At 41.8% G+C, this 23,158-nt stretch overlaps 1 protein-coding gene across 7 annotated transcripts in view; it reads left to right on the top strand.

Moving 5' to 3' along the window:
* ano3 (anoctamin 3) overlaps nucleotides 1–22,463 on the top strand; it is a 54,178-nt gene extending 31,715 nt beyond the window's left edge. For 4 of the 7 annotated variants that reach the window (XM_078167833.1, XM_033634278.2, XM_033634276.2 and 1 more), the window contains exons 7-25: nucleotides 265–399; nucleotides 957–1,063; nucleotides 3,424–3,479; nucleotides 3,564–3,685; nucleotides 6,092–6,226; nucleotides 6,340–6,436; nucleotides 8,039–8,099; nucleotides 11,733–11,815; nucleotides 11,957–12,097; nucleotides 12,481–12,645; nucleotides 12,864–12,900; nucleotides 13,019–13,130; nucleotides 13,435–13,492; nucleotides 13,762–13,859; nucleotides 14,148–14,302; nucleotides 14,439–14,591; nucleotides 16,080–16,230; nucleotides 16,319–16,508; nucleotides 17,020–22,463. In XM_078167833.1, coding sequence (XP_078023959.1) covers nucleotides 265–399; nucleotides 957–1,063; nucleotides 3,424–3,479; nucleotides 3,564–3,685; nucleotides 6,092–6,226; nucleotides 6,340–6,436; nucleotides 8,039–8,099; nucleotides 11,733–11,815; nucleotides 11,957–12,097; nucleotides 12,481–12,645; nucleotides 12,864–12,900; nucleotides 13,019–13,130; nucleotides 13,435–13,492; nucleotides 13,762–13,859; nucleotides 14,148–14,302; nucleotides 14,439–14,591; nucleotides 16,080–16,230; nucleotides 16,319–16,508; nucleotides 17,020–17,202 — 2,239 coding nt within the window. In that variant the 3' untranslated portion in view covers nucleotides 17,203–22,463. The remainder of the gene's footprint in view (nucleotides 1–264; nucleotides 400–956; nucleotides 1,064–3,423; nucleotides 3,480–3,563; nucleotides 3,686–6,091; nucleotides 6,227–6,339; nucleotides 6,437–8,038; nucleotides 8,100–11,732; nucleotides 11,816–11,956; nucleotides 12,098–12,480; nucleotides 12,646–12,863; nucleotides 12,901–13,018; nucleotides 13,131–13,434; nucleotides 13,493–13,761; nucleotides 13,860–14,147; nucleotides 14,303–14,438; nucleotides 14,592–16,079; nucleotides 16,231–16,318; nucleotides 16,509–17,019) is intronic. The other 3 variants (XM_078167835.1, XM_078167834.1, XM_078167836.1) reach the window with 1 other exon arrangement.
* Nucleotides 22,464–23,158: the final 695 nt, after the last annotated feature.

The following is a 23,158-nucleotide window of genomic DNA, read 5'->3' as shown; positions in this document are numbered from 1 at the left end:
TTATCTTGGATCACTGACTCCCCGGCTCATGAGTCACGAGCAACGTGAACATAAAAAGCGATAGTCTGCAGCGTGATGCCTGCAATGTGTGCGTGTACGCGTGCATGTGTGTGTAAACTTGTTTTTCAGTGGGTGTGAGGTGGGGAGAGCTTGTCAGGGTTTGTGTCAGGGGAAAAATGTTAGAAGCCAGTGCTCCACATCAGGGAAAACAATCTTCATGTTAATCTGTGGCGTTAATCCTGCTTTCTCCGTGCATCCGTGCAGCAGGTTTCATCTGAGATGTCGTCAGATGAAAAGCTGGCTTCCCAGAAATCCCATGAAGCTGGACAAAGAGGCCTTGCCTGACCTGGAGGAAACCGACTGCTACACGGCCCCCTTCAGCAGGGCACGCATGCATCAGTAAGGAGGACACGCACACAGTCATTCATACCACCTCAGAAACTCACGCATATTATCAGTGTCACATAATGGCAGTGTCTGTGCCAGCAGTGTCGGATGATATTTATCCCTAAACTCCCTCTTGTACATCAGATCATGTCTGAGTTCTGGGTGAGGAATTTAGACACCAGCAGTCTTTTATATTTTATAGCTTGTGCCAGATTTCAGAACGATAAAGACAAGCTGATCATAAATAAGATATCGAAATACAGCAGCAGATGTGCATAAAATGATTAGATTTCTACCCCATTCCCTCCTATTTTTTTCCATTTTTATTTTGATGAAACTTTGATGAAAGGCAGTTAATCACTTCCACTTTTCCATCACTTGCCAGCCTTGATGTATGTGTGTTTTTTTAAATAACAATTCGTGAATGAGCACGAACTTTTCAGCACAAAGTTTTTAATGAGCTTTGCATCGTTATTGGCTCAGCTCTCATTAGAGGCTGTAACTGGATGATATCGATGTGTCGTTACATTATGAATAACTGAAACCGTGCACTGTTATTTTCCTCCCAGCTTCACTATCAACAATAGAGAGACCTTCTTCTCCAATTCCACCAGAAGCAGAATAGTTCATCATGTGCTGCAGCGCACCAAGTATGAGGATGGAAAATCAAAGATGGGTAAGGGACCGCACTCACTGCTTACTCCTCTCGCTCCTTACATAATAAACAATATTTCTACCAGTGTCACATTAATGTCGGGGGATTCCCGTGCTCATTATCTGGATATATGATAATGTACAAATATCCATCATGGTGACCTATTTAGGACAATGTATTCCCTGAGAAGGGAGCAGAGTCTACATTTCTGCATTTTGTTTCTGTTCTTCTTCATAGAGTGCTGCAGGAATAAGTCCTTAAACCCCAGAAATGAGTCGGCATTTACACACTTCCGGCTTCTTTGTCTTGAAGTCAGTAGTTTGTTTTAATGGGTCTTTGGTTGATGCCTGAAATAAGGTCTGTGGTAAACACAAGCTTAAGAGATTTTCCTTTTGTTCTACAACAAAAACGTCTCATTAAATAGGCCTACTTGTAAATTTTAAGGCTTTTACTGTATGTGTCTTAACACCAAGTGGCAACCTCCAGTGCTGAAAAATGAAGCCAACATGGGAAGTACCAAAAACCGCAGCTCTTTGAATGGCCATTTGAGGCTGGCTCAGGATGTGAATCACTGCCTATAGACAGCATGTTCGGAAATAAGCATGTTTATAGCCTGGTACAAAAAAAGGTTTTGGTCTCTAGAACTAATTTCCCTGTTCATGACAACTGTAGAGGGAAGGGTGCTTTGAGCGACAGGCTGTCCGCCGATAGTGTTTTCGGCTTCTCAGTATGATCCACCCCTCGCTCCTTCACTGAGCCAGCCTCTTGCCCAAATATGTCACCTCTGGCTCCATAAAACCAAGAGGGCGACGGCCGAAGTGCCGACCTCAAGGCTTCGAAACAAGTCAACAAACCAATATTTTTACAATCTACGCTTAAAACAGGCAGTTGCTAACAAGTAGCTAAATGAGACTACAGAACCGCAGCAGGGCGGGTAAGGTTTTTCAGCCTTGTTTTGGTGGTGATGTTGAAGTCACGTGACCCTGGTGTAGTTAGTTTATAGCCTAACGTGTCGATGAAGATTCTCAGTCATCCAGGTCATGATAATCATAAGTGCTATATCGTCCAGAACTGAAGAAGCTTCCTGGATGAGAGGCGAAACATCTTCAAGAAATGCAAGCAAGTCCAGTTGCCGATGATATAGCAGCTATGGTTCATAGCCTAACATTATCTTTTTATATCTGGTGATTGCACTGATGCTTCAAAAATCCTAAACGTGCATTCGTGAAGATGATCTTGCTGAACAAAATGTATAAGTCTCATAAACTTCTGTTTGCCACAGAGTTTATTTTCTGCAATAATCCACAATCCATAGGAAGATCCTATTAGCTTTTTATCGAGGGAACCAGGATGATGTTAACTTCTGGGTTGGACTACAAATAAACGTCATCCCTGCAGCACTCCATTCACCAGAAACATTAGTATTAGAGCCCAAAATAATTAATGCCAATTAGTGGCAGATAAACAAACGACACAATAATTCTGTATTTATTTCTGTCTCTGTGTTTCCTGCTGTTTGGTTTATGTCTCTATGAAAACCATGAGGGGCACCAGTGAAAGAGACTGTCTAGATTTAGCTGTTAATTTGGCTTCATGGAGCGACAGTAAGGTAGTGGGGAGAATTATGCCTTTGTTTGTTGGTTTTGCTGTGGGATGATTAAAATGTGGGCTGCTGCTTAGCTGTCAGTGTCATCCAACTTGTGGCTGATCCCTCCTCTCCTTCTGGCTGTTGTGTTCTTTGGTATCGGCAGTTACCAAACTGCCCGTCCACTCCCACATCTACTATCTTGTCTGACTGCCGCCGACATGTTTTGCTGATTAAAGTTTGGCCTTGAAGGGCTGGAACGGATTTCACATTAATATTTTAATACTGTTGACCACTCTACTTTCCAACAAATAAGATCAGCTCTGCCACAAGAGTGGAAAATCCTTTTCAAATCCACCCCTCCCTGCTCCTGCTCCCACTATCTACAGTCTCAGTCGGGGGATGACAATGCAAATGAAAGCGCTATTGTCCTGTGAAACATAGCATTTCATTCATTACTGCTTCATACACAGTGCAGGACCTGCAGCTGATTCAGTCAGTTTATTGTGATTGAGTGATTTTACACAGTCATTTGTGGTCCAGAAAAATGAAAAGGGTCATTTTCAAGTGTTCGCAGCTATCTGAAATCCTAACATGGGTGTTTTAGGCCTCTAATGTGCTTGTTTAATGCAGCTTGTCAGTTACGTAATGCAGTAAACTGTGTAAGAGTGGGTTTAAATGAAGCTCTCATTGGACCCCTCTCTGAATCGTGATGCTGAATTTTTAATGTTGTCCTTATGCTTCTCTGGCTGGTATATCTGCATCCTTTGACATGACATTGTTTATTCTACTGCAGGCATCAACCGGTTATTGGGCAATAACACATATGAGGCTGCATTCCCTCCTCATGAGGTGAGAGGATTTTTATTTGTACGAGATTCACAAATTGTAAAAGTCCTCCTGTAATGTGACTTTCTTTACTCTTTGTCTCATCAGGGCGGCTACAAGAGCAGACACCCGATTAAGACTCACGGTGCTCAGAACCACAGGCATCTTCTGTATGAGCGCTGGGCCCGCTGGGGAATCTGGTACAAATACCAACCTCTGGATCTCATCAGGTATTCAACACTGCATCAGAAGCTGTTTTTAGAGGTTTACATGAGCTCTGGTGTCCTGGTTATGAGCTTTGTTATGTCTTTGATCATACCCAGGATGTGTTGTTTAAACAGAACATAATGTAAAACAGTTATTTCTCTCCCTGGTTATAAAGATACCCAGGTTTCTGATCACAGTCTGTTCTCTAAAATCTAAATCTCTCTCCCTGACATCCCAGTATGTCTGATATTTATGAATTGATGGAGTAACTCTAACTGTTGAGAAATTGTTGAAGTGTGACTCCGCTTTAGTTTATGGCTGCCTTGGCACTGCTGAGTTTTAGCACTGTATTCTCTGAAGAGTGACAAGGAATAGCTTGACATTTGAGGAAATACACTTATTCACTTTCTTGCCAAGAATTACTGTAGGTGAGAGGATCGATACCACTCTTGTGTGTGTGAAGTACAGAGCTTGAACCAGGAGACGATGAGATAAGTTTTGCATTGAGACCAGAAAGAGGGGAAAATATTAGAGAACTCCCTTAAAAACACAAATTATCTTTTAACTTTGGAGACAACCAGGCCAGCTTTTCCCCCCTTTCCTCTTCCAGTCCATGCCAAGCTAGGCTAATTGCCTCTGAAGATTTTATAAATTTGATAACCCTTAGAGATTTTTCAAACTGTTATTACAAAGATAGGTGTACCTATAATATCTCAGTGGTACTAAGGGAATGCTACAAATCAATAAGCCGATCTGCTTTATGACAGTATTGGATTTTAAGCTGCGATAATGTTTATATTTATAATAATCTTTCCAGTGACGCTGTGAAAATAATGTGACAGTGGTCACTCATAGTGATAAATCTACAGAGAATTATCACCAGAATCTCCCTTCAACTTTACAGAGCTCTTAAAGCATTGTTGTTGGCCAAAGCAGGTTGCTGCTTTCAGTGTGAAAGCTCTAAAAACTAACTGCACACTACCTGGTCAGCACCAAACAGCAAACAGACACAGTTTAGAGACCAGCTGGTGAACATAGTGGAGCATTTAGTGGCTTCACAGACAGATATTTAACCTCAGGAGTTGGTAGAGACCAAAATCAGATGGAGAGGAAATTTTGAAAATTTGTCTGAAAACAGACCTCACACGGGCGGCTGCAGGGGGGTTGTTGTTTTAATAATCCTGTTTAAAATCAAGCTAAAATAAAAAAAAACTACAAGAGCCAGAGCATTAATTCTTCTTGCAACAAAAAGCTAAGACTTACATCTTTGGCACCTTCACATTGTCCGCATACAGTGACGTCATTACATTGTGCTACAAGCAATCCAAAAGACAGTGAAAACATGTGTTGACGCTACAGTATTGTCCCGTCGTGGCCAAGGGAGATTGTTGTTTACATGATCCTGTTTAAAATCAATCTAAAATAAAAACTATAATAGCTAGAGTATTCATTTTTCTGCAGCAGAAAGCTAAGACTTACGTCTTTTGTGTCCTTGCAATGTTGTCGTCCAAAAGATGGTGAAAACTTGCGGTTGCACCAGAGGAGCAGAGAAGCTTGTGTATGGCACAATTTCAATAGTTTTATCAAATATTATGGGGTTTTTTTGGCTTACATAACCGTTTAGCTTGGGTTGTACAGATTTTAGAGATATGATGCATCTGAAAGTGCTCCAAGAAATGACATCACAGTAAACAGACATACCAACATATGCACTGGCGCACTGTTTCTATGACAGAGTTCAAAGGGGGAAGGGAAAATGATAATAAAGGCCTTGAAAGTGTTTGGAAATAGACATACTGTATGGGTCTTTGAAAGTGCTTGAATTTCTACACAGTATATTGTGCAATAATAGAACTTTTTTTACATCTCCTGCCATCGCTGTAATTACACAACTGAGAAGTGTTCAAACATTTGAGCCTCTCTTTATAATTGTTGTCTGTGAGCTTCTGTAAAGCCCCATGCTCCTCATCACAAAAATTATATCTTGGTTACAGACAGCTATGAGCCCTTATCCTAAAAACAGGGACCATAACTGGGATACTGGTGTACATGTAGGGAAGACTTGTGGACGCTCCTTTCTTTCTAGGCCATGTCCTTCCTCGTTGTTAATACAGCATTGCATACACAGATGAAAGTTGCCTGATGCAGCTTATTGTCACTGAGATGTTTTACTGTAGCAGTTGTGAGATTTGTGTTTTGCTCAAGGGCACCCTGACAGCTGTGGTTTAGGAGGCAGATAGAGTTATTGATTCCCACCACAGCATTATGCCGTGTGACCTTTCAGCCCAGCAGCCTCCCTATCCATGAGGCTACCACAGTACAATACCTACACCCACAACTCTACTGCAGGAGAGCATGGCCAGGTTTAATCAACAGGCAGCAGCTTATTGCTGGGTTATGACCACACTGTCTCTCTGTTTGTCTCCTAGACGTTACTTTGGTGAGAAAATCGGTCTTTACTTTGCGTGGTTGGGTTGGTACACCGGCATGCTGATTCCTGCCGCCCTGGTTGGCGTTTTTGTCTTCCTCTATGGTCTCTTCACCATGGACTCCAGCCAAGTCAGGTCAGTTCACACAACCTGTACACCACTGTATTAATATAAATGTAGAATGTGTCATTTAAAATATGATTGATTCTTGATTGCTGCTGTCATTTTCTCATTTATTGTCTCACCAGTAAAGAGATTTGTGAAGCCAACACCACCATCATGTGTCCAATGTGTGAGGAAACCTGTGAGCCATGGACGCTGAGTGACAGTTGTGTTTACGCCAAGGTCAGTGCAGTTCTGATATTCATCCGTCAACACAGCGTTTCAGTATGTTAGTGTTTCTCATTACAAACATTTTTAGGTTTCAAAAACTGTCATCACCCCTTAACCTAGATAGTTTTCACTCCTATTTTGCAAAGTGCATTATTGAGTCACTATTGAGATACATTATACATCACCTCCCTTTTTGGAATAAAAAGAATGATCAGAAATAACAACTAGAGAGTCATCAAGTTGTCTTTTATAATTTGGGTATGATTCCTGATCACAGAGATCATGGAGCTTTAAATGAATCATGAGTCATTTTAAAAATACATTAACATACAGTAAGGGAACAGCTTTTGAAATACATTTTAAAGGTTTGGTGAGACATTTTTTGGAAATACACTTGCTTTCTTTACTTGCCAAAAGTTAAGTAAGAAGATACTCTTTCACACTCTCATATCTGTCTGCTAAATATGAAGCTCCAGCCAACAGCTGATTAGCTTAGTGTAGCACAAAGACTGGAAACAAAGATAAACATCTGGCCTCTCTTTGTTCAAGGACAAAACCAAAACTTGTCTTTTTTATACTTAATTTTTAAAGTTTGGTTTTCCAACCTGCACCCTGTTTTCCATTATTTTTGTGTCTCACTGACTAATGAGAACAACAGTTTTCGAAAGTTTTCCAGTATCGAGCGAGATCACTGCAGCTGGCAGCAGCAAAACAGGTTGCAACGTAACCTTTTGGGGCACGTACGCACAATCAATTTATACCTATAAAATGAAGCCTACTTTCTTTGCTACACTGACAGGCTCAAATTATTATTCTAAATCTCTGAAAACTTATGGAAAGGAACCCTACAAAGGTTGACCTTGTTGTTAAAGGGTAACTTTTTGTTTAACCATTAATAACCTGGAAATCCCCATCGGCAAACCCACCAGACTCCTTTTAAATTAACAATAATCTTATCATCATAAAAGAAACTTTATTTAAAGTAGACAGAAACAAAATAAAAGTTGCAAGACTCATCTTTGTTAATCAACTCTGGTTTGGTTGAAATAAACCCTTAATTCACCCAGTTAGATGTGAAACTGTGCTGTCTCTATTCATGCTAAAATTAACGATAATTTAAATGGACTCTGGTGAGTTTGCCGATTGCAGTGCTGGGGCTGTTACTAGTTAAACAAAAAGGATCTTACTCTTCAACAAAAAAATCTGTGTCCGTCTCTTCCATAAATTGTCAGACACATATCAGTCTGAGCCTGTCAGTGGCAAAAACGAGCACCTATAGCAGCTTTTGTAATTACATTAAAGCTAATTTCACAGCTGCCGGCTGCAGCAGGCTCATTCAATCCTGGATTAGCTTCAAAAATTGTTGATCCCATTAATGACTTAGTCACTAAAATATGGGAAAATAGGGTCCAGGTTGAAAAACACCAGATGTACCCTTTAAATAAACAAGAAATAACACTGAGCTTTAGAGGTGCTGTTAGCCAGATTTATTTCTGGTGGACAGGGACAGGCTAGCAGTTTGAAAATAAGTCACACTTGTTTGTATGACTGATTCATGCCACCATTTCAGGAGGAACTTTTTCAGAGCAGCCCTTCATGTGCTTGTGTTTCTAGGTGACCCATCTGTTTGATAATGGCGGCACTGTGTTCTTTGCCATCTTCATGGCTATCTGGGGTAAGTGGAGGCTGTTTTTTTTTTTGTATGTCCCTCTTCCTGGTTTTGTGAACACTTGTTGTATTACATCAAGATGTGCCTCTCTTGATACAAACCCTTCTGGAATTCAAATCTATTTATACAATAGTGTGTCAGTGCTCATGCTTCCACTCTGCACTCAGCTCCTTTAAACACATTAAGCTCCTCAACCGAGAATCCAATACAGTAAACACTCTGCAGTGCAAACACAGAAAATCTTCACTTTGTAACACATTTGTTGGTGAATAAATCGTGGTCAGGTTTCTCAGATTGAGCATCTGCATTTACACTCCCAGTGCCGTCCTGATGTAATTAGTCGGATAATTAAACATTTCTCCGAGGGGGAGACGGCAGCGTTCGGCCGTCAGGGTTGCAGAATTGCACCATGATAGCTGTATAAGACAGCTATGGTTCCCACAGCTATAATATCTTAATAATGTAGAGGCGTCTGGCCCGGATCCATCTATCTGCCAGCGTGGTAAATAATCACCTGTACCCAGAGGGAACTCTTGGCACATTGTGTTCTGTGTTTGGGCTAAATGAAGGCCAAGAAGAGCCGAGGGAGGTCCAGCCCGCCTTCGCTGACTGAGGTTTGCAGCTCTGAATCCTGCATAAGGGCTTTTGGCAATGTGGACCAAAGTAACAGTACTGCACCGCTGAGTGAGTGCACTCCAGGTCTGCTGTGTGTGAGCGAGATAGAGATGAAAAATTGGTTAGCCCAAGGGACCGAATGTAGGCATCTGAGAAGGCTGCTTTTCTCTCTCTTAAAACAAAAGTGGGTCAAGCTATATTAAACTTCAACATCTTTAACAGCAGTCGAAGTGGTTCTGACTGAGGATTCAAATTCTGGTGCTTTTTAAGGTCACTATTCCTCTGTGTGACCCAAATTTATCTCCAACACTGGAGTCATGTAGCCTGGAAATCCAAACCCAAATCTAGAAAGATTTAGGATCTGGCCATGAGTAATGAAAATGGCCCAACTTGAGGGGTGGCACCAAGCATGCATTTGTAAATATCACTGCACGCAATTGGATAACACTACAACCAATCAGAACAATACACGAGGTGACATATACGCTTAGCTACCAGCGGAGCTAACTGTTAGATTAGACTCTTGCCGTATCCGGTCAGCAAAACAGCAAAAACGTCCTTCTTGCAAAGGAAAGATTTGAGCGCCGTCTTCTGTTCCTCTTTTAGAGAAAAAGCCAAGTCTAACTCATTCATTGTAGCGGCCAAAGCCGTTTCAAACAACTGGTGTTCATCCGTAGCCATCTTGTAATGTTTGCTGACTGATTCCGGACTTTGTCGTCGCAGCACTGTCGTCATCTGTTTAGCTCGCCTCTGGCCTGCCAATATCAGATACACCAATGTGATTGGTGCAGCTCGGTTTCATAGGCATAGGGGATGAGCATCATTACTGATTGCCAAAATGACTCGCTGAGCAAATTCAAATTGTGCTCTCGCGAGAACTCTGGATTTCCAGGGTAGGAGTCATGTTGTTTTACTTTAAATGTATTAACAAATAACCCATGTAAGGCTGCCACTAATAATTAGAATCGAGTAATTTGATTACTTTTTTCTCGATTGATTGCTTAGTATAAAAACCGCCACAAAATAGTAAAAAAAAAAGTCCAAGATCATTTTTTTTTGTCTTATCAAATGTCTAAAACCTTAAAATATTCAGCTGACTATCAGATATGACAAAGAAGTTTGAGTGGCTGGTATTTAACTCCATCAAGTACACCATGCTCGACTTCACCAAACCACAGAATGTATAGGTTGTAGTGGGCCAATCATAGGTTTCATCAAATCAAAAGATGTTTGCAGTGATCGAGCAAAATGTGAGCAAAACCATGCAAATAGTCTATTTTTTTAGTCATCGTTTGACTGGGTTATTTCAGCTGATACCTTAGAGATACTGTTTACAGATACCCTGCCCTAGCTGGAACTGAGGAATGGTTCTGATGGTTTGCTTTAAAAAATGACTCAATTATTAAAGGTATACTGTGCAGGGAAAAAATGTGTAGTGTCATAGAAAAGTAATCCCTCTCAGTCATCACTTACTACCCACGAAAAGTGTGTGGCGGTGTATTTATCTGCAGAGACTCTGCCTTCTGCCTGTATTTTATGATTTTCTTCTTCTTTTGCTGTGTTCAGGACGTTCCTTGGCAGAGCATGCAGGTGAGGTTGTGACTTAATAAAAAGTTAGCAACCAGTAGGGCTGGGTTGCCTTTAAGACCTGGGTCTCCAGCAGGTGGCCCCAGCACTGCCAAATTATTGTTTTGTAATTAAATTTAAGTTTCATTTCAGGTGTTTGTTTTGTTGGCCTGAAAAATGTTGAAAACCCCTGATTTAAGGTATTGACCAATATAATTCAGTACCAAGTAGTATTTCGCCAGTCAAGCCTTATCTGCATCCTTTTGGACCCAGATTGAGAGAAAGTGACTATTTGTATATTTAGCTCACAGCCAATCACCACAAGTATTCCTCAATTTAATGTGACATGTGATTTGCCCACTACTGCAGCGCCTACAACCCATACAGAGCCTATCAAAGCTGACATTGGACACACCCTGGACAGGTCACCAGACTATAACAGGGGCTGACACATAGAGACGGACAATCATTCACGCTCACGGGCAATTTAGAGTCACCATTTAATTTAATGTTCATGTCTTTGGACTGTGGGAGGAAGCCGGAGTACCTGGAGAACACCCACACTGACACAGGGAGAACATACAAACTCTGCACCAGGAACACTCTTGTTCATTGTTTCAGCTCCAAACACGTCAGATGTGTAGAGGAGCTGCGCTGAGGCTGCACAGCACTGATCCAATACTCATGTCAGTTTTCATTAGAGCTTTGTTCCTCTGCTACAAAATCACACGTGTTTTAAAATGTATGTCTAATGAAAACTGACAAAAGAGCTGAATCAGTGGTTTAGTGTTACAGTGTGCTGTCCATCAAAGATCATACGTGATTGCACTGTTGTTTTCCACTGGCTCTAAGGTCTGCCTGTCACTGCCTTTGCTCTAATGCTACTAAGACATATTTTTCCACATATGTTGAGCCACATAATGTTGATTCTGACGTGTGTGTGCCGTTCAGCCTTTATAAAAACCTTTTTTTCTGGTGTTATGTATCTGTAATAAACAAGAATACATGAAGTCTTGACAGAGACAGATTACCGACATCATCTCTGGTGTTGTGTTCAGCTCAAGTCACAATAGAGTCCTACACAAACGAAACAATGCCTCCAGAGTGAGTTGTGCCCACAGAAAGCTTCACTTTTGAAGTCTTTCAACGCAAGATGGATCCCGCCTGACAAAGACAAGACTTGGGGGTGAAATATTGTACTCATAAAGCCTATTTGCCATTGCCACTTTTTCTGAACTTCTCCACAGAAACGAAAGCAGTCTTTGAACTGAAGGCTGTAATCAGTTTTCATAATGGGCCGTGCACGTCACTGCAGCCGTGTTCCACTCAGAATATCTGTCTGCTGTGAGGTGTTTGCTTTGTGTCCACAGTGAAAGGAAGTTTCCTGATTATCAATCACAGTGTGCTACATATTAAAAATCAATCAATAATGTAATTGATTCCTTATCCCCTCCACAGCCACAGTATTCCTGGAGTTCTGGAAAAGGAGGAGGGCAGAGCTGACTTATGACTGGGATCTCATCGATTGGGAGGAGGAAGAGGTACGTCAGCAGTATCCTCAAAATAGATCAGTGAGCATTTGATTACCTCAACACATATTCTAAATTTGGCACTGCTTATGTGATATAAAAAGAAGAATATACAGTTCAATAGTTCACGCTGGATTATATTTTGTGAATCAGGAGGAGCTGAGGCCTCAGTTTGAAGCCAAGTACTCCAGGGTGGAGAGAGTCAACCCCATCTCTGGCAAGCCCGAGCCTTTCCAGCCCTTCTCAGACAAACTCAGCCGGCTCATGGTGTCTGTGTCCGGAATATTCTTCATGGTAAACCCTTTGATCTTTGAATAATCTCCCCTTTTGGGATTCAGGCACAGAGTGAGATCACCCTTATTTTGTGTGCCACCTTTGGAGCTTTTATGATGGTGCCAGCAGTGGCATAACATCTCCCCCTGCCGGATGAAAAGTGTATTGAGAGGAAATAGTGGATTTGGCCTCTGATGGCCTAATTGTTCCTGTTTACTGATTATATTTGAATGATGAGTTTGTTTAATTGAATAGTTGTTTTAATCAATAGGTCTTTCTTTTCACGCTGCACTGTAATTCATTATAAGATAACATTAAAGCCTAAACTGACGTGTTTATCACACACACACATGCATGTAACAACCCCTCCGCTCTGCTTCCCTCTCTCCATCATCTGCACTTAGATTTCCCTTGTTCTGACAGCCGTGTTTGCCGTGGTGGTTTTCCGTCTAATTGCGATGGAGAAGTTTGCTTCCTTCAACTGGTATTTTGTGAAGAAGAACTGGCAGTTCGCCACCTCTGGCACCGGCGTCTGCATCAACTTTATGATCATCATGTCTCTCAACGTGGTGGGTGTCTGGACAAGCATCATCTGGCACGTTTACATGTTCTGTCCAACCAGTGTTTCATGAAACATTTACTTTGAACTTTGTTCCAGGAAACCTCACATCCACAGCCAGACAGACGTTTTGTTTTTTGTGCTGAGATTCCTGTTTGCCTCTCTTTTTTTTATGATGATATGAACCTTTTTCCTATTGATGCTTACGAGTGCTATCATCTTGTCCAGGTGTATGAAAAGGTGGCCTATCTGCTGACAAATTTAGGTGAGTATTGTCCACATGCTGCATGCATTTATGCTTTCATTATTGTATCCCAGATGCTTGGCAAGCATATTTTTTCTCCCTCTTCCACCCCATATAACCCCTCTTTCTCCCTCCTCAGAGCACCCACGGACGGAGTCTGAGTGGGAGAACAGCTTTTCTCTGAAGATGTTCCTGTTCCAGTTTGTAAATTTAAACAGCTCCACATTTTACATCGCTTTCTTTCTCGGGAGGTAGGCCAGCTGCCATGAACTCTACAGTTCATGTTTACAGTGAATTTAATGAGCAAAGATGTTTCATTTCAAATTCCCATGCCATGACGTCTGCCAAGACTCCTTCTCTTTCCCTGCTCACTGTATATTTACTCTCAAACCTCATGTTTCTCCATTTACAAAAACTGCCACCACTAGAAATGTAACCAAGCTGTTATCGGACATAATTAGCACCTTTAAGTGTCTTTTTTCACCCTGCTCAGACTTTATTAGTTCTCCTCTGATTGAATTTTGCAGCTAATGTTGCCAATCTCAATCTGTTCAGGTTTGCTGGCAGGCCTGGAAAATACAATAAACTCTTTAATCGATGGAGACTGGAGGAGGTGAGTGCAATTAGGCATCATCATAAGTGTGCCGATTATTGCCTGCTGTTCTAGGATAAATTTAGAATTGCCACGTAATTCATCTTTCTAATGATCCGCCCGTATATTACTATGTGAACCATTAATCTCTCACATAATTACTGGGATTTTGAATTTTAATTATCAAAAAACAGAATGGGATGAAGGGTGCCCCAGGATTTGCTCATGGCTTTGAATTACGGGGCATGAAATATGGATGTTACAGTTTTATTTTAATATATTTTTCCCAGTGTCACCCGAGTGGCTGTCTGATTGATCTGTGCCTGCAAATGGGGGTCATCATGTTCTTCAAACAAATCTGGAACAACTTCATGGAGCTCGGTTATCCGTAAGTGATATTTTATTGTAATCATGTGGTTCTTTCTCTATGAACCATTAAAATGCCACATTAAATCCTTAATGCTGTAAATTTAGGTGATTGGCAGTTTACAAACTTGATGTAATTTATATAGTTTTTTGTCCTTTTAGCTCATTAGCATATGAAAAGGTTTTCTCTTCTGCAGAAACACGTCAAATCCGCTTGCGTGGGGCTTAGTAACAGGGCTCCAGCAGTGCTCAGTGAATTGTCAGAAATAATTGCTTTGAATTGACAGTTAGCTACTTGCTCCATTTTCAGTTTGCTGCAGAACTGGTGGTCTCGTAGGAAGATGAAGAAAGGAGGTGGTGGAGGGCAGAATGTAGAGAACAAAGCCCAGCTTCCACAGTGGGACAAAGACTGGAATCTGCAGCCGATGAACGCCCATGGACTGGTGGACGAATACCTTGAAATGGGTAAAACATCACACTCTTTTTGAGTGTTATATTTGACAAAGGAGGGAGGGAAAACATTCAAAGTATGAACATTGTTGGCGCCAGAGTTTAGATGGACGTCCTCTGAAGTTCATCCACATGATTTTTTCCTTTGCAGTCCTCCAGTTTGGCTTCACCACCATCTTTGTAGCAGCGTTCCCACTGGCTCCTCTCCTCGCTTTGCTCAACAACATCATTGAGATTCGACTTGACGCCTACAAGTTTGTCACTCAGTGGAGGAGACCTATGCCTGCCCGAGCCACTGACATAGGTCCGTGTGATCTCTGACTGCCCCCACGCACCTCCTCCCCATGTCTCACACACAGTGTCTGTTGTATTTTTAGATCACAGACGCTTTTTTCCAACAGTACAACATTGTGGGAACCACAGATTTTCTATTCTATGGGGAGAGATATGTTCCCACATCCTCAGCTTCTGCACCGCCATATGCTGCACCTCACCTCCCACCAGCCCATCTCCCCATATGATTACAAACAACACCCTCCAACTGCCATATAATATATGGCCAAATGCTTCTGTGGCACATTGCCCTGTAATTAAAGGAATAATCCACCCTGAAACATTTAGAAATCTGCAGCTGTAACGAGCACATGATGTTTCAGTCACACAGAATCAAAGAGGAAAGCTTCTTTGTAGGTTTAAGCTGACATTTACTGATCATACACAGATATATCTGATACAGAAAAGGCAGAGAGATGATTTTTCTCCACCAATAGTGCAGAGGCCTTATTTAGAGTTGTTATACTGCAGCCCAAAAACAGTTCACCATCTTTTTGGCCACAGTATATGGCTGTATATGTATATTTAAACAATATGTCCTTTCACCATCTCTAGAAACTGTTGAAACCTATTCTGGTAAATTATGTAAGTTGCTCGTTACGACATTAAGAACAATAGTACAGCAGCAAACAACTATTAGCTATATGAAGATATAGCAGAGTTATGGTTTCTTGATCAGATAATAAAGTCACCCTGCCTCTGTGTGTTGTAATCTGAGCTTCTCTGTTCTTTGTTGTGGTAGAAAGCCTGGCAGAGTGTGCATGTTAGCACGTGTGAGGCCCTGTGTGTGTGTCCCACTGGCATTATTTTATTCCCAAGCGTGTTCCGCCTTGTCTGAAACACGCTTGGGAGAATAAAAATTGTCCATCCCACTTGCTGGCTAATTTCCACCTTACGTGAGCTGCCTTGTAATGTCTCTGGAAAGCTGCAGCGGCCACTCCCACCTCAGTGACCTGCGGCTGTTTGATTCTGAAGTGCGGCCAAACTGGTAGTCAGGGATAGTTTAACCTTCTTCCCACCTGAAACATATGAACAGGCCTCCCGGTCACAGAAAAATGCACAGCGCCCTACCTCCAGTTACCCCCCTGTTTGTTCCGGCAACACTGTTGCCCTTGTTGGCACTGCTTGTGCTGTTAGCACCGTTGCTGTTAGCCGCCGGCTCAGCCACCTCCATGTAAAGGAGGAGGAAGGAAATCCTGGCCCAGACTCTGAATCATAGATGTACTCTGAATGTTGTTAGAATTTCCCCTCTCAGTTGTTCGTCATTATCCTCTGCTCAATGCACTTTAATGTACATTTCACTGGAAATGTGTTCTGTATGATTTTATGTGATAAATTGATTGATTGATGGATTGTTTCACCTTTAAAAGGCTTTGAAGCCACACAAAATTTAAGTAGATGAAGTCATGTAGATTTATAGAAGTTTCCTGACTGTCTTCCTCTCCACTTTGTCTGTCAGGTATCTGGCATGGGATCCTCGAAGGAATTGGCGTGCTGGCAGTCATCACCAATGCCTTCGTCATCGCTATCACCTCAGACTACATCCCCCGCTTTGTTTACGCCTTCAAATATGGCCCATGTGTGGACAAGGGACACAACCACAGAGATGAGTAAGCATCAATGTGTAAGCTTCAGACACATCTGGCAGAGTGGCTCGTGTTATGGTCTGATAGCTCCTCGTCTCCTCTCCTCCCTCAGGTGTTTGCGAGGTTACATGAACAGCAGCCTGTCTGTGTTTGAGATGGAGGATCCGAAGAACAGCAGCCAGGTTAGGTACTGCAGGTACAGAGACTACAGAGCACCGCCCTGGAGCGTAGAGCCCTATGAATTCACCCTGCAGTTCTGGCACGTCTTGGCTGCCAGGCTGGCCTTCATCATCGTCTTCGAGGTCTGTCAGCATTTCTTTTTTTGTGTGTGTTTACCAGCAACACAACCAGCTAAATTTCTATGAAACTACACAATGTTTTGCAGATTTCAATATTTTTCTTTTACTTTTTCTAATTTATGCTGCTGTCATTCTTAACTGAAAACCTCACAAGCCCAGTTGAGGTGATTTTAATGCTTTAATTGAATCTTGCTGCCACAGTATGTTGTGGAATTTTGCTAAAAACCCACAGAATAAATCCCAGATTATATGGTGCTCCAGCTAGAAAAAGGCAACATGTTTTTCTTCTTTCCTTGATAAGTTGACAAGATTTTCCCCTGACTGTGCTGCCTTGTGCAATGACTTTTACAGTGAGAAAAACTGGCATAACAAACATCTATAAAACATTATAGGGAACATAAAGTTCTTTATTGTGGTGCACACAGTGTTAACCTTTGCATGTAAATACTGGCAACAACTGGCAGTGTGTTAGCTCTGTGATAGTTAACTCATAAATGATTAATGCTTCCCTCAGCACCTGGTGTACGGGATCAAGTCCTTCATAGCATACCTCATTCCGGACATGCCGAAGGATCTCTGTGATCGCATGAGGAGGGAAAAGTACCTGATGCAGGAGATGATGTACGAAGCAGAACTGGAGCACCTGCAAAAGGAGCGGAAGAAGAACGGACGGCGTTATCACCACGAGTGGCCTTAGCTTTAACCCCCACGTCTCCACTACACGCCGCACAGCCCTCAACTCACAGGCACGACCTCCCCCTGCCTGCTTACTTATGTATTTTAGCTTTGAGAGTCTAGCTTCACTCGGCTGATTCTGTACACCAAAGACACCCTCTTCAGTCACCAGATCCTCCCCCAAACCTGTCTGGCTTCAGGCTGTGACCCCGACCACTCCCTCGCCATCTGTTCCACGTCCAGTGTTGGCACTGCGCTCGGTTTTTGGCTCTGACCCTCTCCTACCTGCCCCGCCCTGATCCCTCACCTGGCTTCATCCAGCAGGTTGCCCTTGGGTCTGTGCTGTATCATGGCTTCACTGGGGAAACCTGTGCAATTGTAATGTTTACTATGCAGATCAAGGGCTGCAGATCACCACTGTTCACTTTTGGCACCCATCCCGCACTCTCTCTCTGTGTGGCAGCTAGCACTCCGCTTCAACCCTGTGTGGTGCCGCTCGCAGCATGGCCGTGTTTTCTTTCCCGTGAGCATCAGCAGAGCCACTGCTCTGCCAGGTTATGTGTGACAGAGCTACTGCGGCACTTAGCGTTCCTTGTTGCAAAAGAGATTCTGGTGATGTGGCTACCAAATACAATGGATACTGTTCTTGCAAAGTGACTGTATATTGCCCTTGAAGCATGCTGATTAATATTTGCGGCCATTTCGTAAACTGCAAAGAAAAAAAACAACAAAAACAACAGCACTCATTGTGGAGGATGTGAACATCCATTCAGTACGTTTGACAAAGAATTCTCTATGAAATTATATAAAGTGCATGGTAATATTGTTTTGTACCTTTTGATAGACAAAGTCCCTGTCTTGATGCCTGGTTCACGTGTGTCTGTACTCCTCGGTGTGAGCTGTGTGTTAATCTCTGTTTGTGCTACTGCTGAGCTTGACTGTCCTGAGTTGGGAAAATGTGAACTTAGTGCGATTTAATTGTGCCTACAGTTGTGCGCACCACAATTGTGTCACCAACATCACGTGTGCCTGTTTGTGCTGCACGTGCTTTTTTTCAAGTGCAAGAAATACTCTCTCTCGTTGTTCTGTTGTGTGATTTTCTGTAAACTCTCTGAACTCTCCTGGTAGGATTTATTTTGGATGTGAGTCACACCACAGTACCTACTCGGGTCTCAGCTAATGGCTCCGAAACACGGTATACGTTGTAATGTGACTCCCATCATGAACAATGTATACACTCGCATGCAGGAGCCGCAAATCTGCTCTTCCGTTCTGCGCTCGCAGCCTGTTTTTCATTTGTTGTTGGAAGCCCAGGAGCGTGGTTGAAACTTGGATCACTCCTTAGACATACCTGTGGCTTTGGATGTTCGGCTTGCAAAGAACATCCATCCACTGTTCCTCACTCACACCAACACATTTCAGTTCCAGTCCTAAGCACACGGTCAGGCGCGGTTTCAAGCTGCTTCCCGACCTTTTACTGATGTGAAACTGAGAAATTTGTTAAATGCAGAGTCATGACCTTTTCTTGTGGTCAGTTCTGATGTCATGGAGCAGCGTGTTTTTGGGAACTCAGGAAAATAGGCAGCATGAGCGACGCATCCATCTGTGAGGCTGAGTCAGAATCATAATCATTTCCTGTTTCATTCATGCTGAGATGGAGAGTTGTGGAGTGAACCACATTAATGAGGGAGTTTCTGTTTTGTAGGTGAGGAGAACTTTAAAGTTATACTCTGCAGGATTTTCCTAAAAAGCAATTTATAGTCTCACACAGAGGTAATCCCTCACACTCATCACTTAGGACCCATGAGAAGTGAGTGGTGGTGTATTTATGTGCAGAGGCTCTGCCCTCTGCCTGTATCCTCTTTTTTTCCTTCTCATTTTCTGTGTTTGGGACGTTTATGGGTGTTTCCTTTCAGAGCACTCAGGTGAGGTCGGAGCTATAAATCAAGGTAGCGACCAGGTGCCAAACTGTAAGCAGCAGGCATCCACGAGACACAGCGCAGAAAAAATGCAAATAGCAAGGCAAAACGCCAAATGAGAGTGAATCTGGAGTCGGCTTTTAATGTCACTTTCGCTGGCGAGTGTGTCAACAAAGAGTAACCGATGATCCTGCACAGTATACCTTTAACTTTGGCCCAGGAGCTCCAGTACAGGTCATGTTGATCATATGATGGCAAATATAAAGAGTATCACTACCCTGAATGCATTGCACAACACTGGAAAAACTCTTCATTTCACAAGAGTTGTACATTATTTGTTCTTTTATTTATTTTGCTGTTAGTTGTATATACATTTTACGATGTATGTAATGTTTTTATACTTTTTATTTTGTGCTATCAGTACAGTACGAGTTCACCTGTTTTCACCCTCAGATAAACAAAGTAACGTCCACATTTCTCAGGTGTCCTCTGAATGTTTTATATTTTCTAAGATGCAATCGAAAGGCGTCCTGCTTTTTTAGATATATATTTTTGCACTGCAGTGCATTTGCATGACTATAATGCACACTCACAGTTAAACGCATGTTTGATTTTTCTTTGCATAATCACAGTAAGTATATTAGAGCAGATCAGAAATCATGACATGCAATCACACAGTTTATTATGGAGACATGATGGAGGATGTTGGTTGAGGTCCTGTCTACATGTATGCAGATATTTTTGAAAACGATACCCTATGTTTTAAAAAATAATTCTGTCCACATGACCTTCATTTTACAAAATATCTCCGTCCACACTAGAGTGCAAAAAATGACTCCCAACACTTGCTGGCATTAGCTTTCTTCAGCACTCTCCCCTCCTCACAAAGTTAGGCTAATGACATGCTAACATTTTCCTTTCAATCCTCATCGACAACAATCCCACTCTGGAAAGTGTCCCACCATCTGCTGGTTCGACCGTCGTTTCTGGCGGACCCTAAACTGTGGACACTGAGGTCAAGCAAAGCATTGGGTGCAGCAGATGCCCACATTTGTCCGTGAAGTGTTGCAGCAATACTAAGTTGAAGTATAAGGTAGTCATTAGACCAAGCAGTGCTAAAAAAACATTTGCAAACCGATAGTCCACCATTGTTGTTGTTGTTGTTTACAGCATAGCCTTATTATACAAAGTAAAAATGGGCATGCATGATTATGTTTCCCAAACGCTTCATTTTACATGTCCACACAGATAAACAGTAACCAGCATTTTGAAAATCTGCACCATAGACAGTGTTTTAAAAATCTCCCTTGTAGTGGCCTAAAACTTTAAACTTTAAATTTTCATGCAGCACGAGATGCCAAAATGTAGAGGAAAATATTTGTTCACAAAAATATTTGTATACCTGTTGATGGGATCTGAGATGTTTTCAGGTCATAGTGTTCATTCTATCAATCACAATCATTTCATTCACAAGAGAGAGATACCTGTTTTTAAATCTCATTCCAACACTTAGAAAACTAGTTCAGGTTTTCAGAATATCTTCCCTGCTATGTGAACATTGAAAATCTATGCATGTTGTTATCCATGAATTTGACTTTGAAGCCGATGTAAATGTACTGGTACATAGAGTATGAGTATGCATGACCTAACACCTGCTTTGAGCAGAGCTAACTTCTGTAAAGTTGTTAACGGCGTCTTAAACATATCACCTCCCCTTTTTTTCAGTTGTGATTCTTTTTGGAAGTCCGGACAAGGCCTTTTATGTTTCATGATCATGTGGCAGAATTTTAAACTGTAAGAATATTTTCTAAATAAAAACTTGGACTCCAGGCGTATTTATATAATCTGGCCTGGATTGAATTGGAAATAGAATCTGATAAAACTAAACATTCTCAGACTTGCTCTGTTTGAATGCTCAACTGGGAATCAGAGCTATGTTTAACCTCTTCCACTCCAACCCTCCCCACCATAGACCCATGTTTTGGCTGGAGATCTTAAGGGGGAGATAGTAGGTCAACAGTATATGTCCCACAGAAGTGGCTCAGAACCTGAAGATTAATGTGAGTGCAGCTCAGCACTGTGTGTCAAGTTTTTCAAGTCATAACTATGGAATAAACATCATGTTTTGGCTTTGAACATTTAGTTTGTATAGGGGCTTAGAACATTATGATGGAAGTATATGATGGCCATTCTCATGCTCAATAATGTCTCATAAGTTGTTGCGGCAATTTTGGGGTCATTTCTTACACAGCTTTGGTAATAAATGTAAGCATTTTTTACCACTTAAGAATTGACAAAAATGGTCAAATATTCCTCCAAAATACCACAGTTAGACACTAAGACCTTGTGCAACACCATTGAAAAATCCATCCATGCACATTGTACCCACAAGAATTTCCATTCATACCCAATTTAGGCAATTCCAAGACTGTTTACGAACCCCAGAGTGCAGAAATATTCGAAGACAATAGGCAAAAATAACACATTTTCGTGAGGAAAAACATCATTGTTTGCATGGGATTAGCACAAAGTGGGTATGTCTGTAAAGAGGAGACGTGTGGGTACTCATAAAGCCAATTTCATTAAGATATCTTGAGCTAAGGGGTCAGGGGACTCCTATGAAAATGGTCATACCAGTTTTTATTTAACCCCTTGCCGACAAGCTTGCATGACACAGTGGCGGGACATTGGTACCAATAGATTCCTTAGTTCCTAGTCTAGTCTCATATGATAGCAGTATCTTCACTCTAGCCCTAAAACTCTCAGCTATAGCTTCTGAAATACAGTAATTTCGGCTGAGGATGCTGCATCCTAGTGGAGTGGAAGAGGTTAACCCCTAAAAGCTGAAGTGTTTAACCCAGTGGGAATAAATCTGACCTTGGATGTTTGACTTACCCAGCTACTTATCATTTTCCTGTTATCCTCTCTTCTCTGAGAGCATCGGTTCACATTCTCACTAACACAAATGCTGCACAGTGGTGGAAAGGCTGCCTTCATGCCTTCCACTGTTGGGGATAGCACAATATGGGTATTGCATAATAAGTAATAATGGCATGACCTTGCACATCTCTGAAAATATAGCAGTCTAGGGGGGATTAAGCTTTCTGTTCTATGCTATGCCTCCTAATAGGATTGTGCTTGAGCAAGCAATGTACTTGACGTGGAAGCACAGTGACGTTAGACCATAGATTTAACTGTACAGTAGGGTGGTATCAGTCGTGACATGAAGCGTATCAATAACATTGTTTACTTCGTTCCTGTTTACATGTAAAAACATTGAAATGTATAAAAATAATGTAACATAAAATAATTTGGATATCACTCTTTTCTGTAATAAATCATGGATTGTATCTTTTAAATCAAATCTGCTCTCTTCATTTGTGTTACTGCTATGATATAAACAGACAAACAGCCTCCGGGCCAGCTGATATCATCTTCATGACTGTCTGAGTTTAACAAAATCTGCTTATGGAACAAACCAGAGCACAGAGAGCAGAGATTGTTCTCCTTTTTCCCCCCTCGCTATTATCACAAACCACAAATCTTCTTGCCAAAGAGTGTTCACATAACATATTGTTAAAAAGACTGTGTTTCTATCACAAACCCACCATTTGAGTAATGCAAGATTTTCCCACAACATATGATCATTTGCTGCCACTGCTGCTCAGCCTTCTCTTCTAACTGCTTTTCCGCTCATGTCATGAAATCTAAACACTCCAGAAGAAATGGTTTACTTTGAGCTCTGCTGACAAATGTTTAAACACTTTTATTCTTTCCTGTATTCTGTCTCACTGCTGGATGCTCACCCCGAGATATTTCCTTTCACTTCTTTGACCAGCAGATGTTACTGATGTAATGGCCTAAAAAGCTGTGGCTTCACATTGAAGCCACATTTGGGTCCTATAACAAAAATAGCATTTTTCTGTTGTAGTGCTGTCACCCCATATAAAGGCCAGGAGATGTTGTGTGGTGCTGGAAATGGATGCTGAAGAGGTACATGTGTAGGCAAAGTCGATGCAAACATTCTGAGTGAACAAAAATAATGAAATGGAGGCAAAA

Source organism: Epinephelus lanceolatus, chromosome 5, assembly GCF_041903045.1.
Source record: "Epinephelus lanceolatus isolate andai-2023 chromosome 5, ASM4190304v1, whole genome shotgun sequence".
In the NCBI taxonomy this organism is placed as follows: Eukaryota; Metazoa; Chordata; class Actinopteri; order Perciformes; family Serranidae; genus Epinephelus; species Epinephelus lanceolatus.
This window is presented reverse-complemented; position numbering and strand designations above follow the sequence as displayed.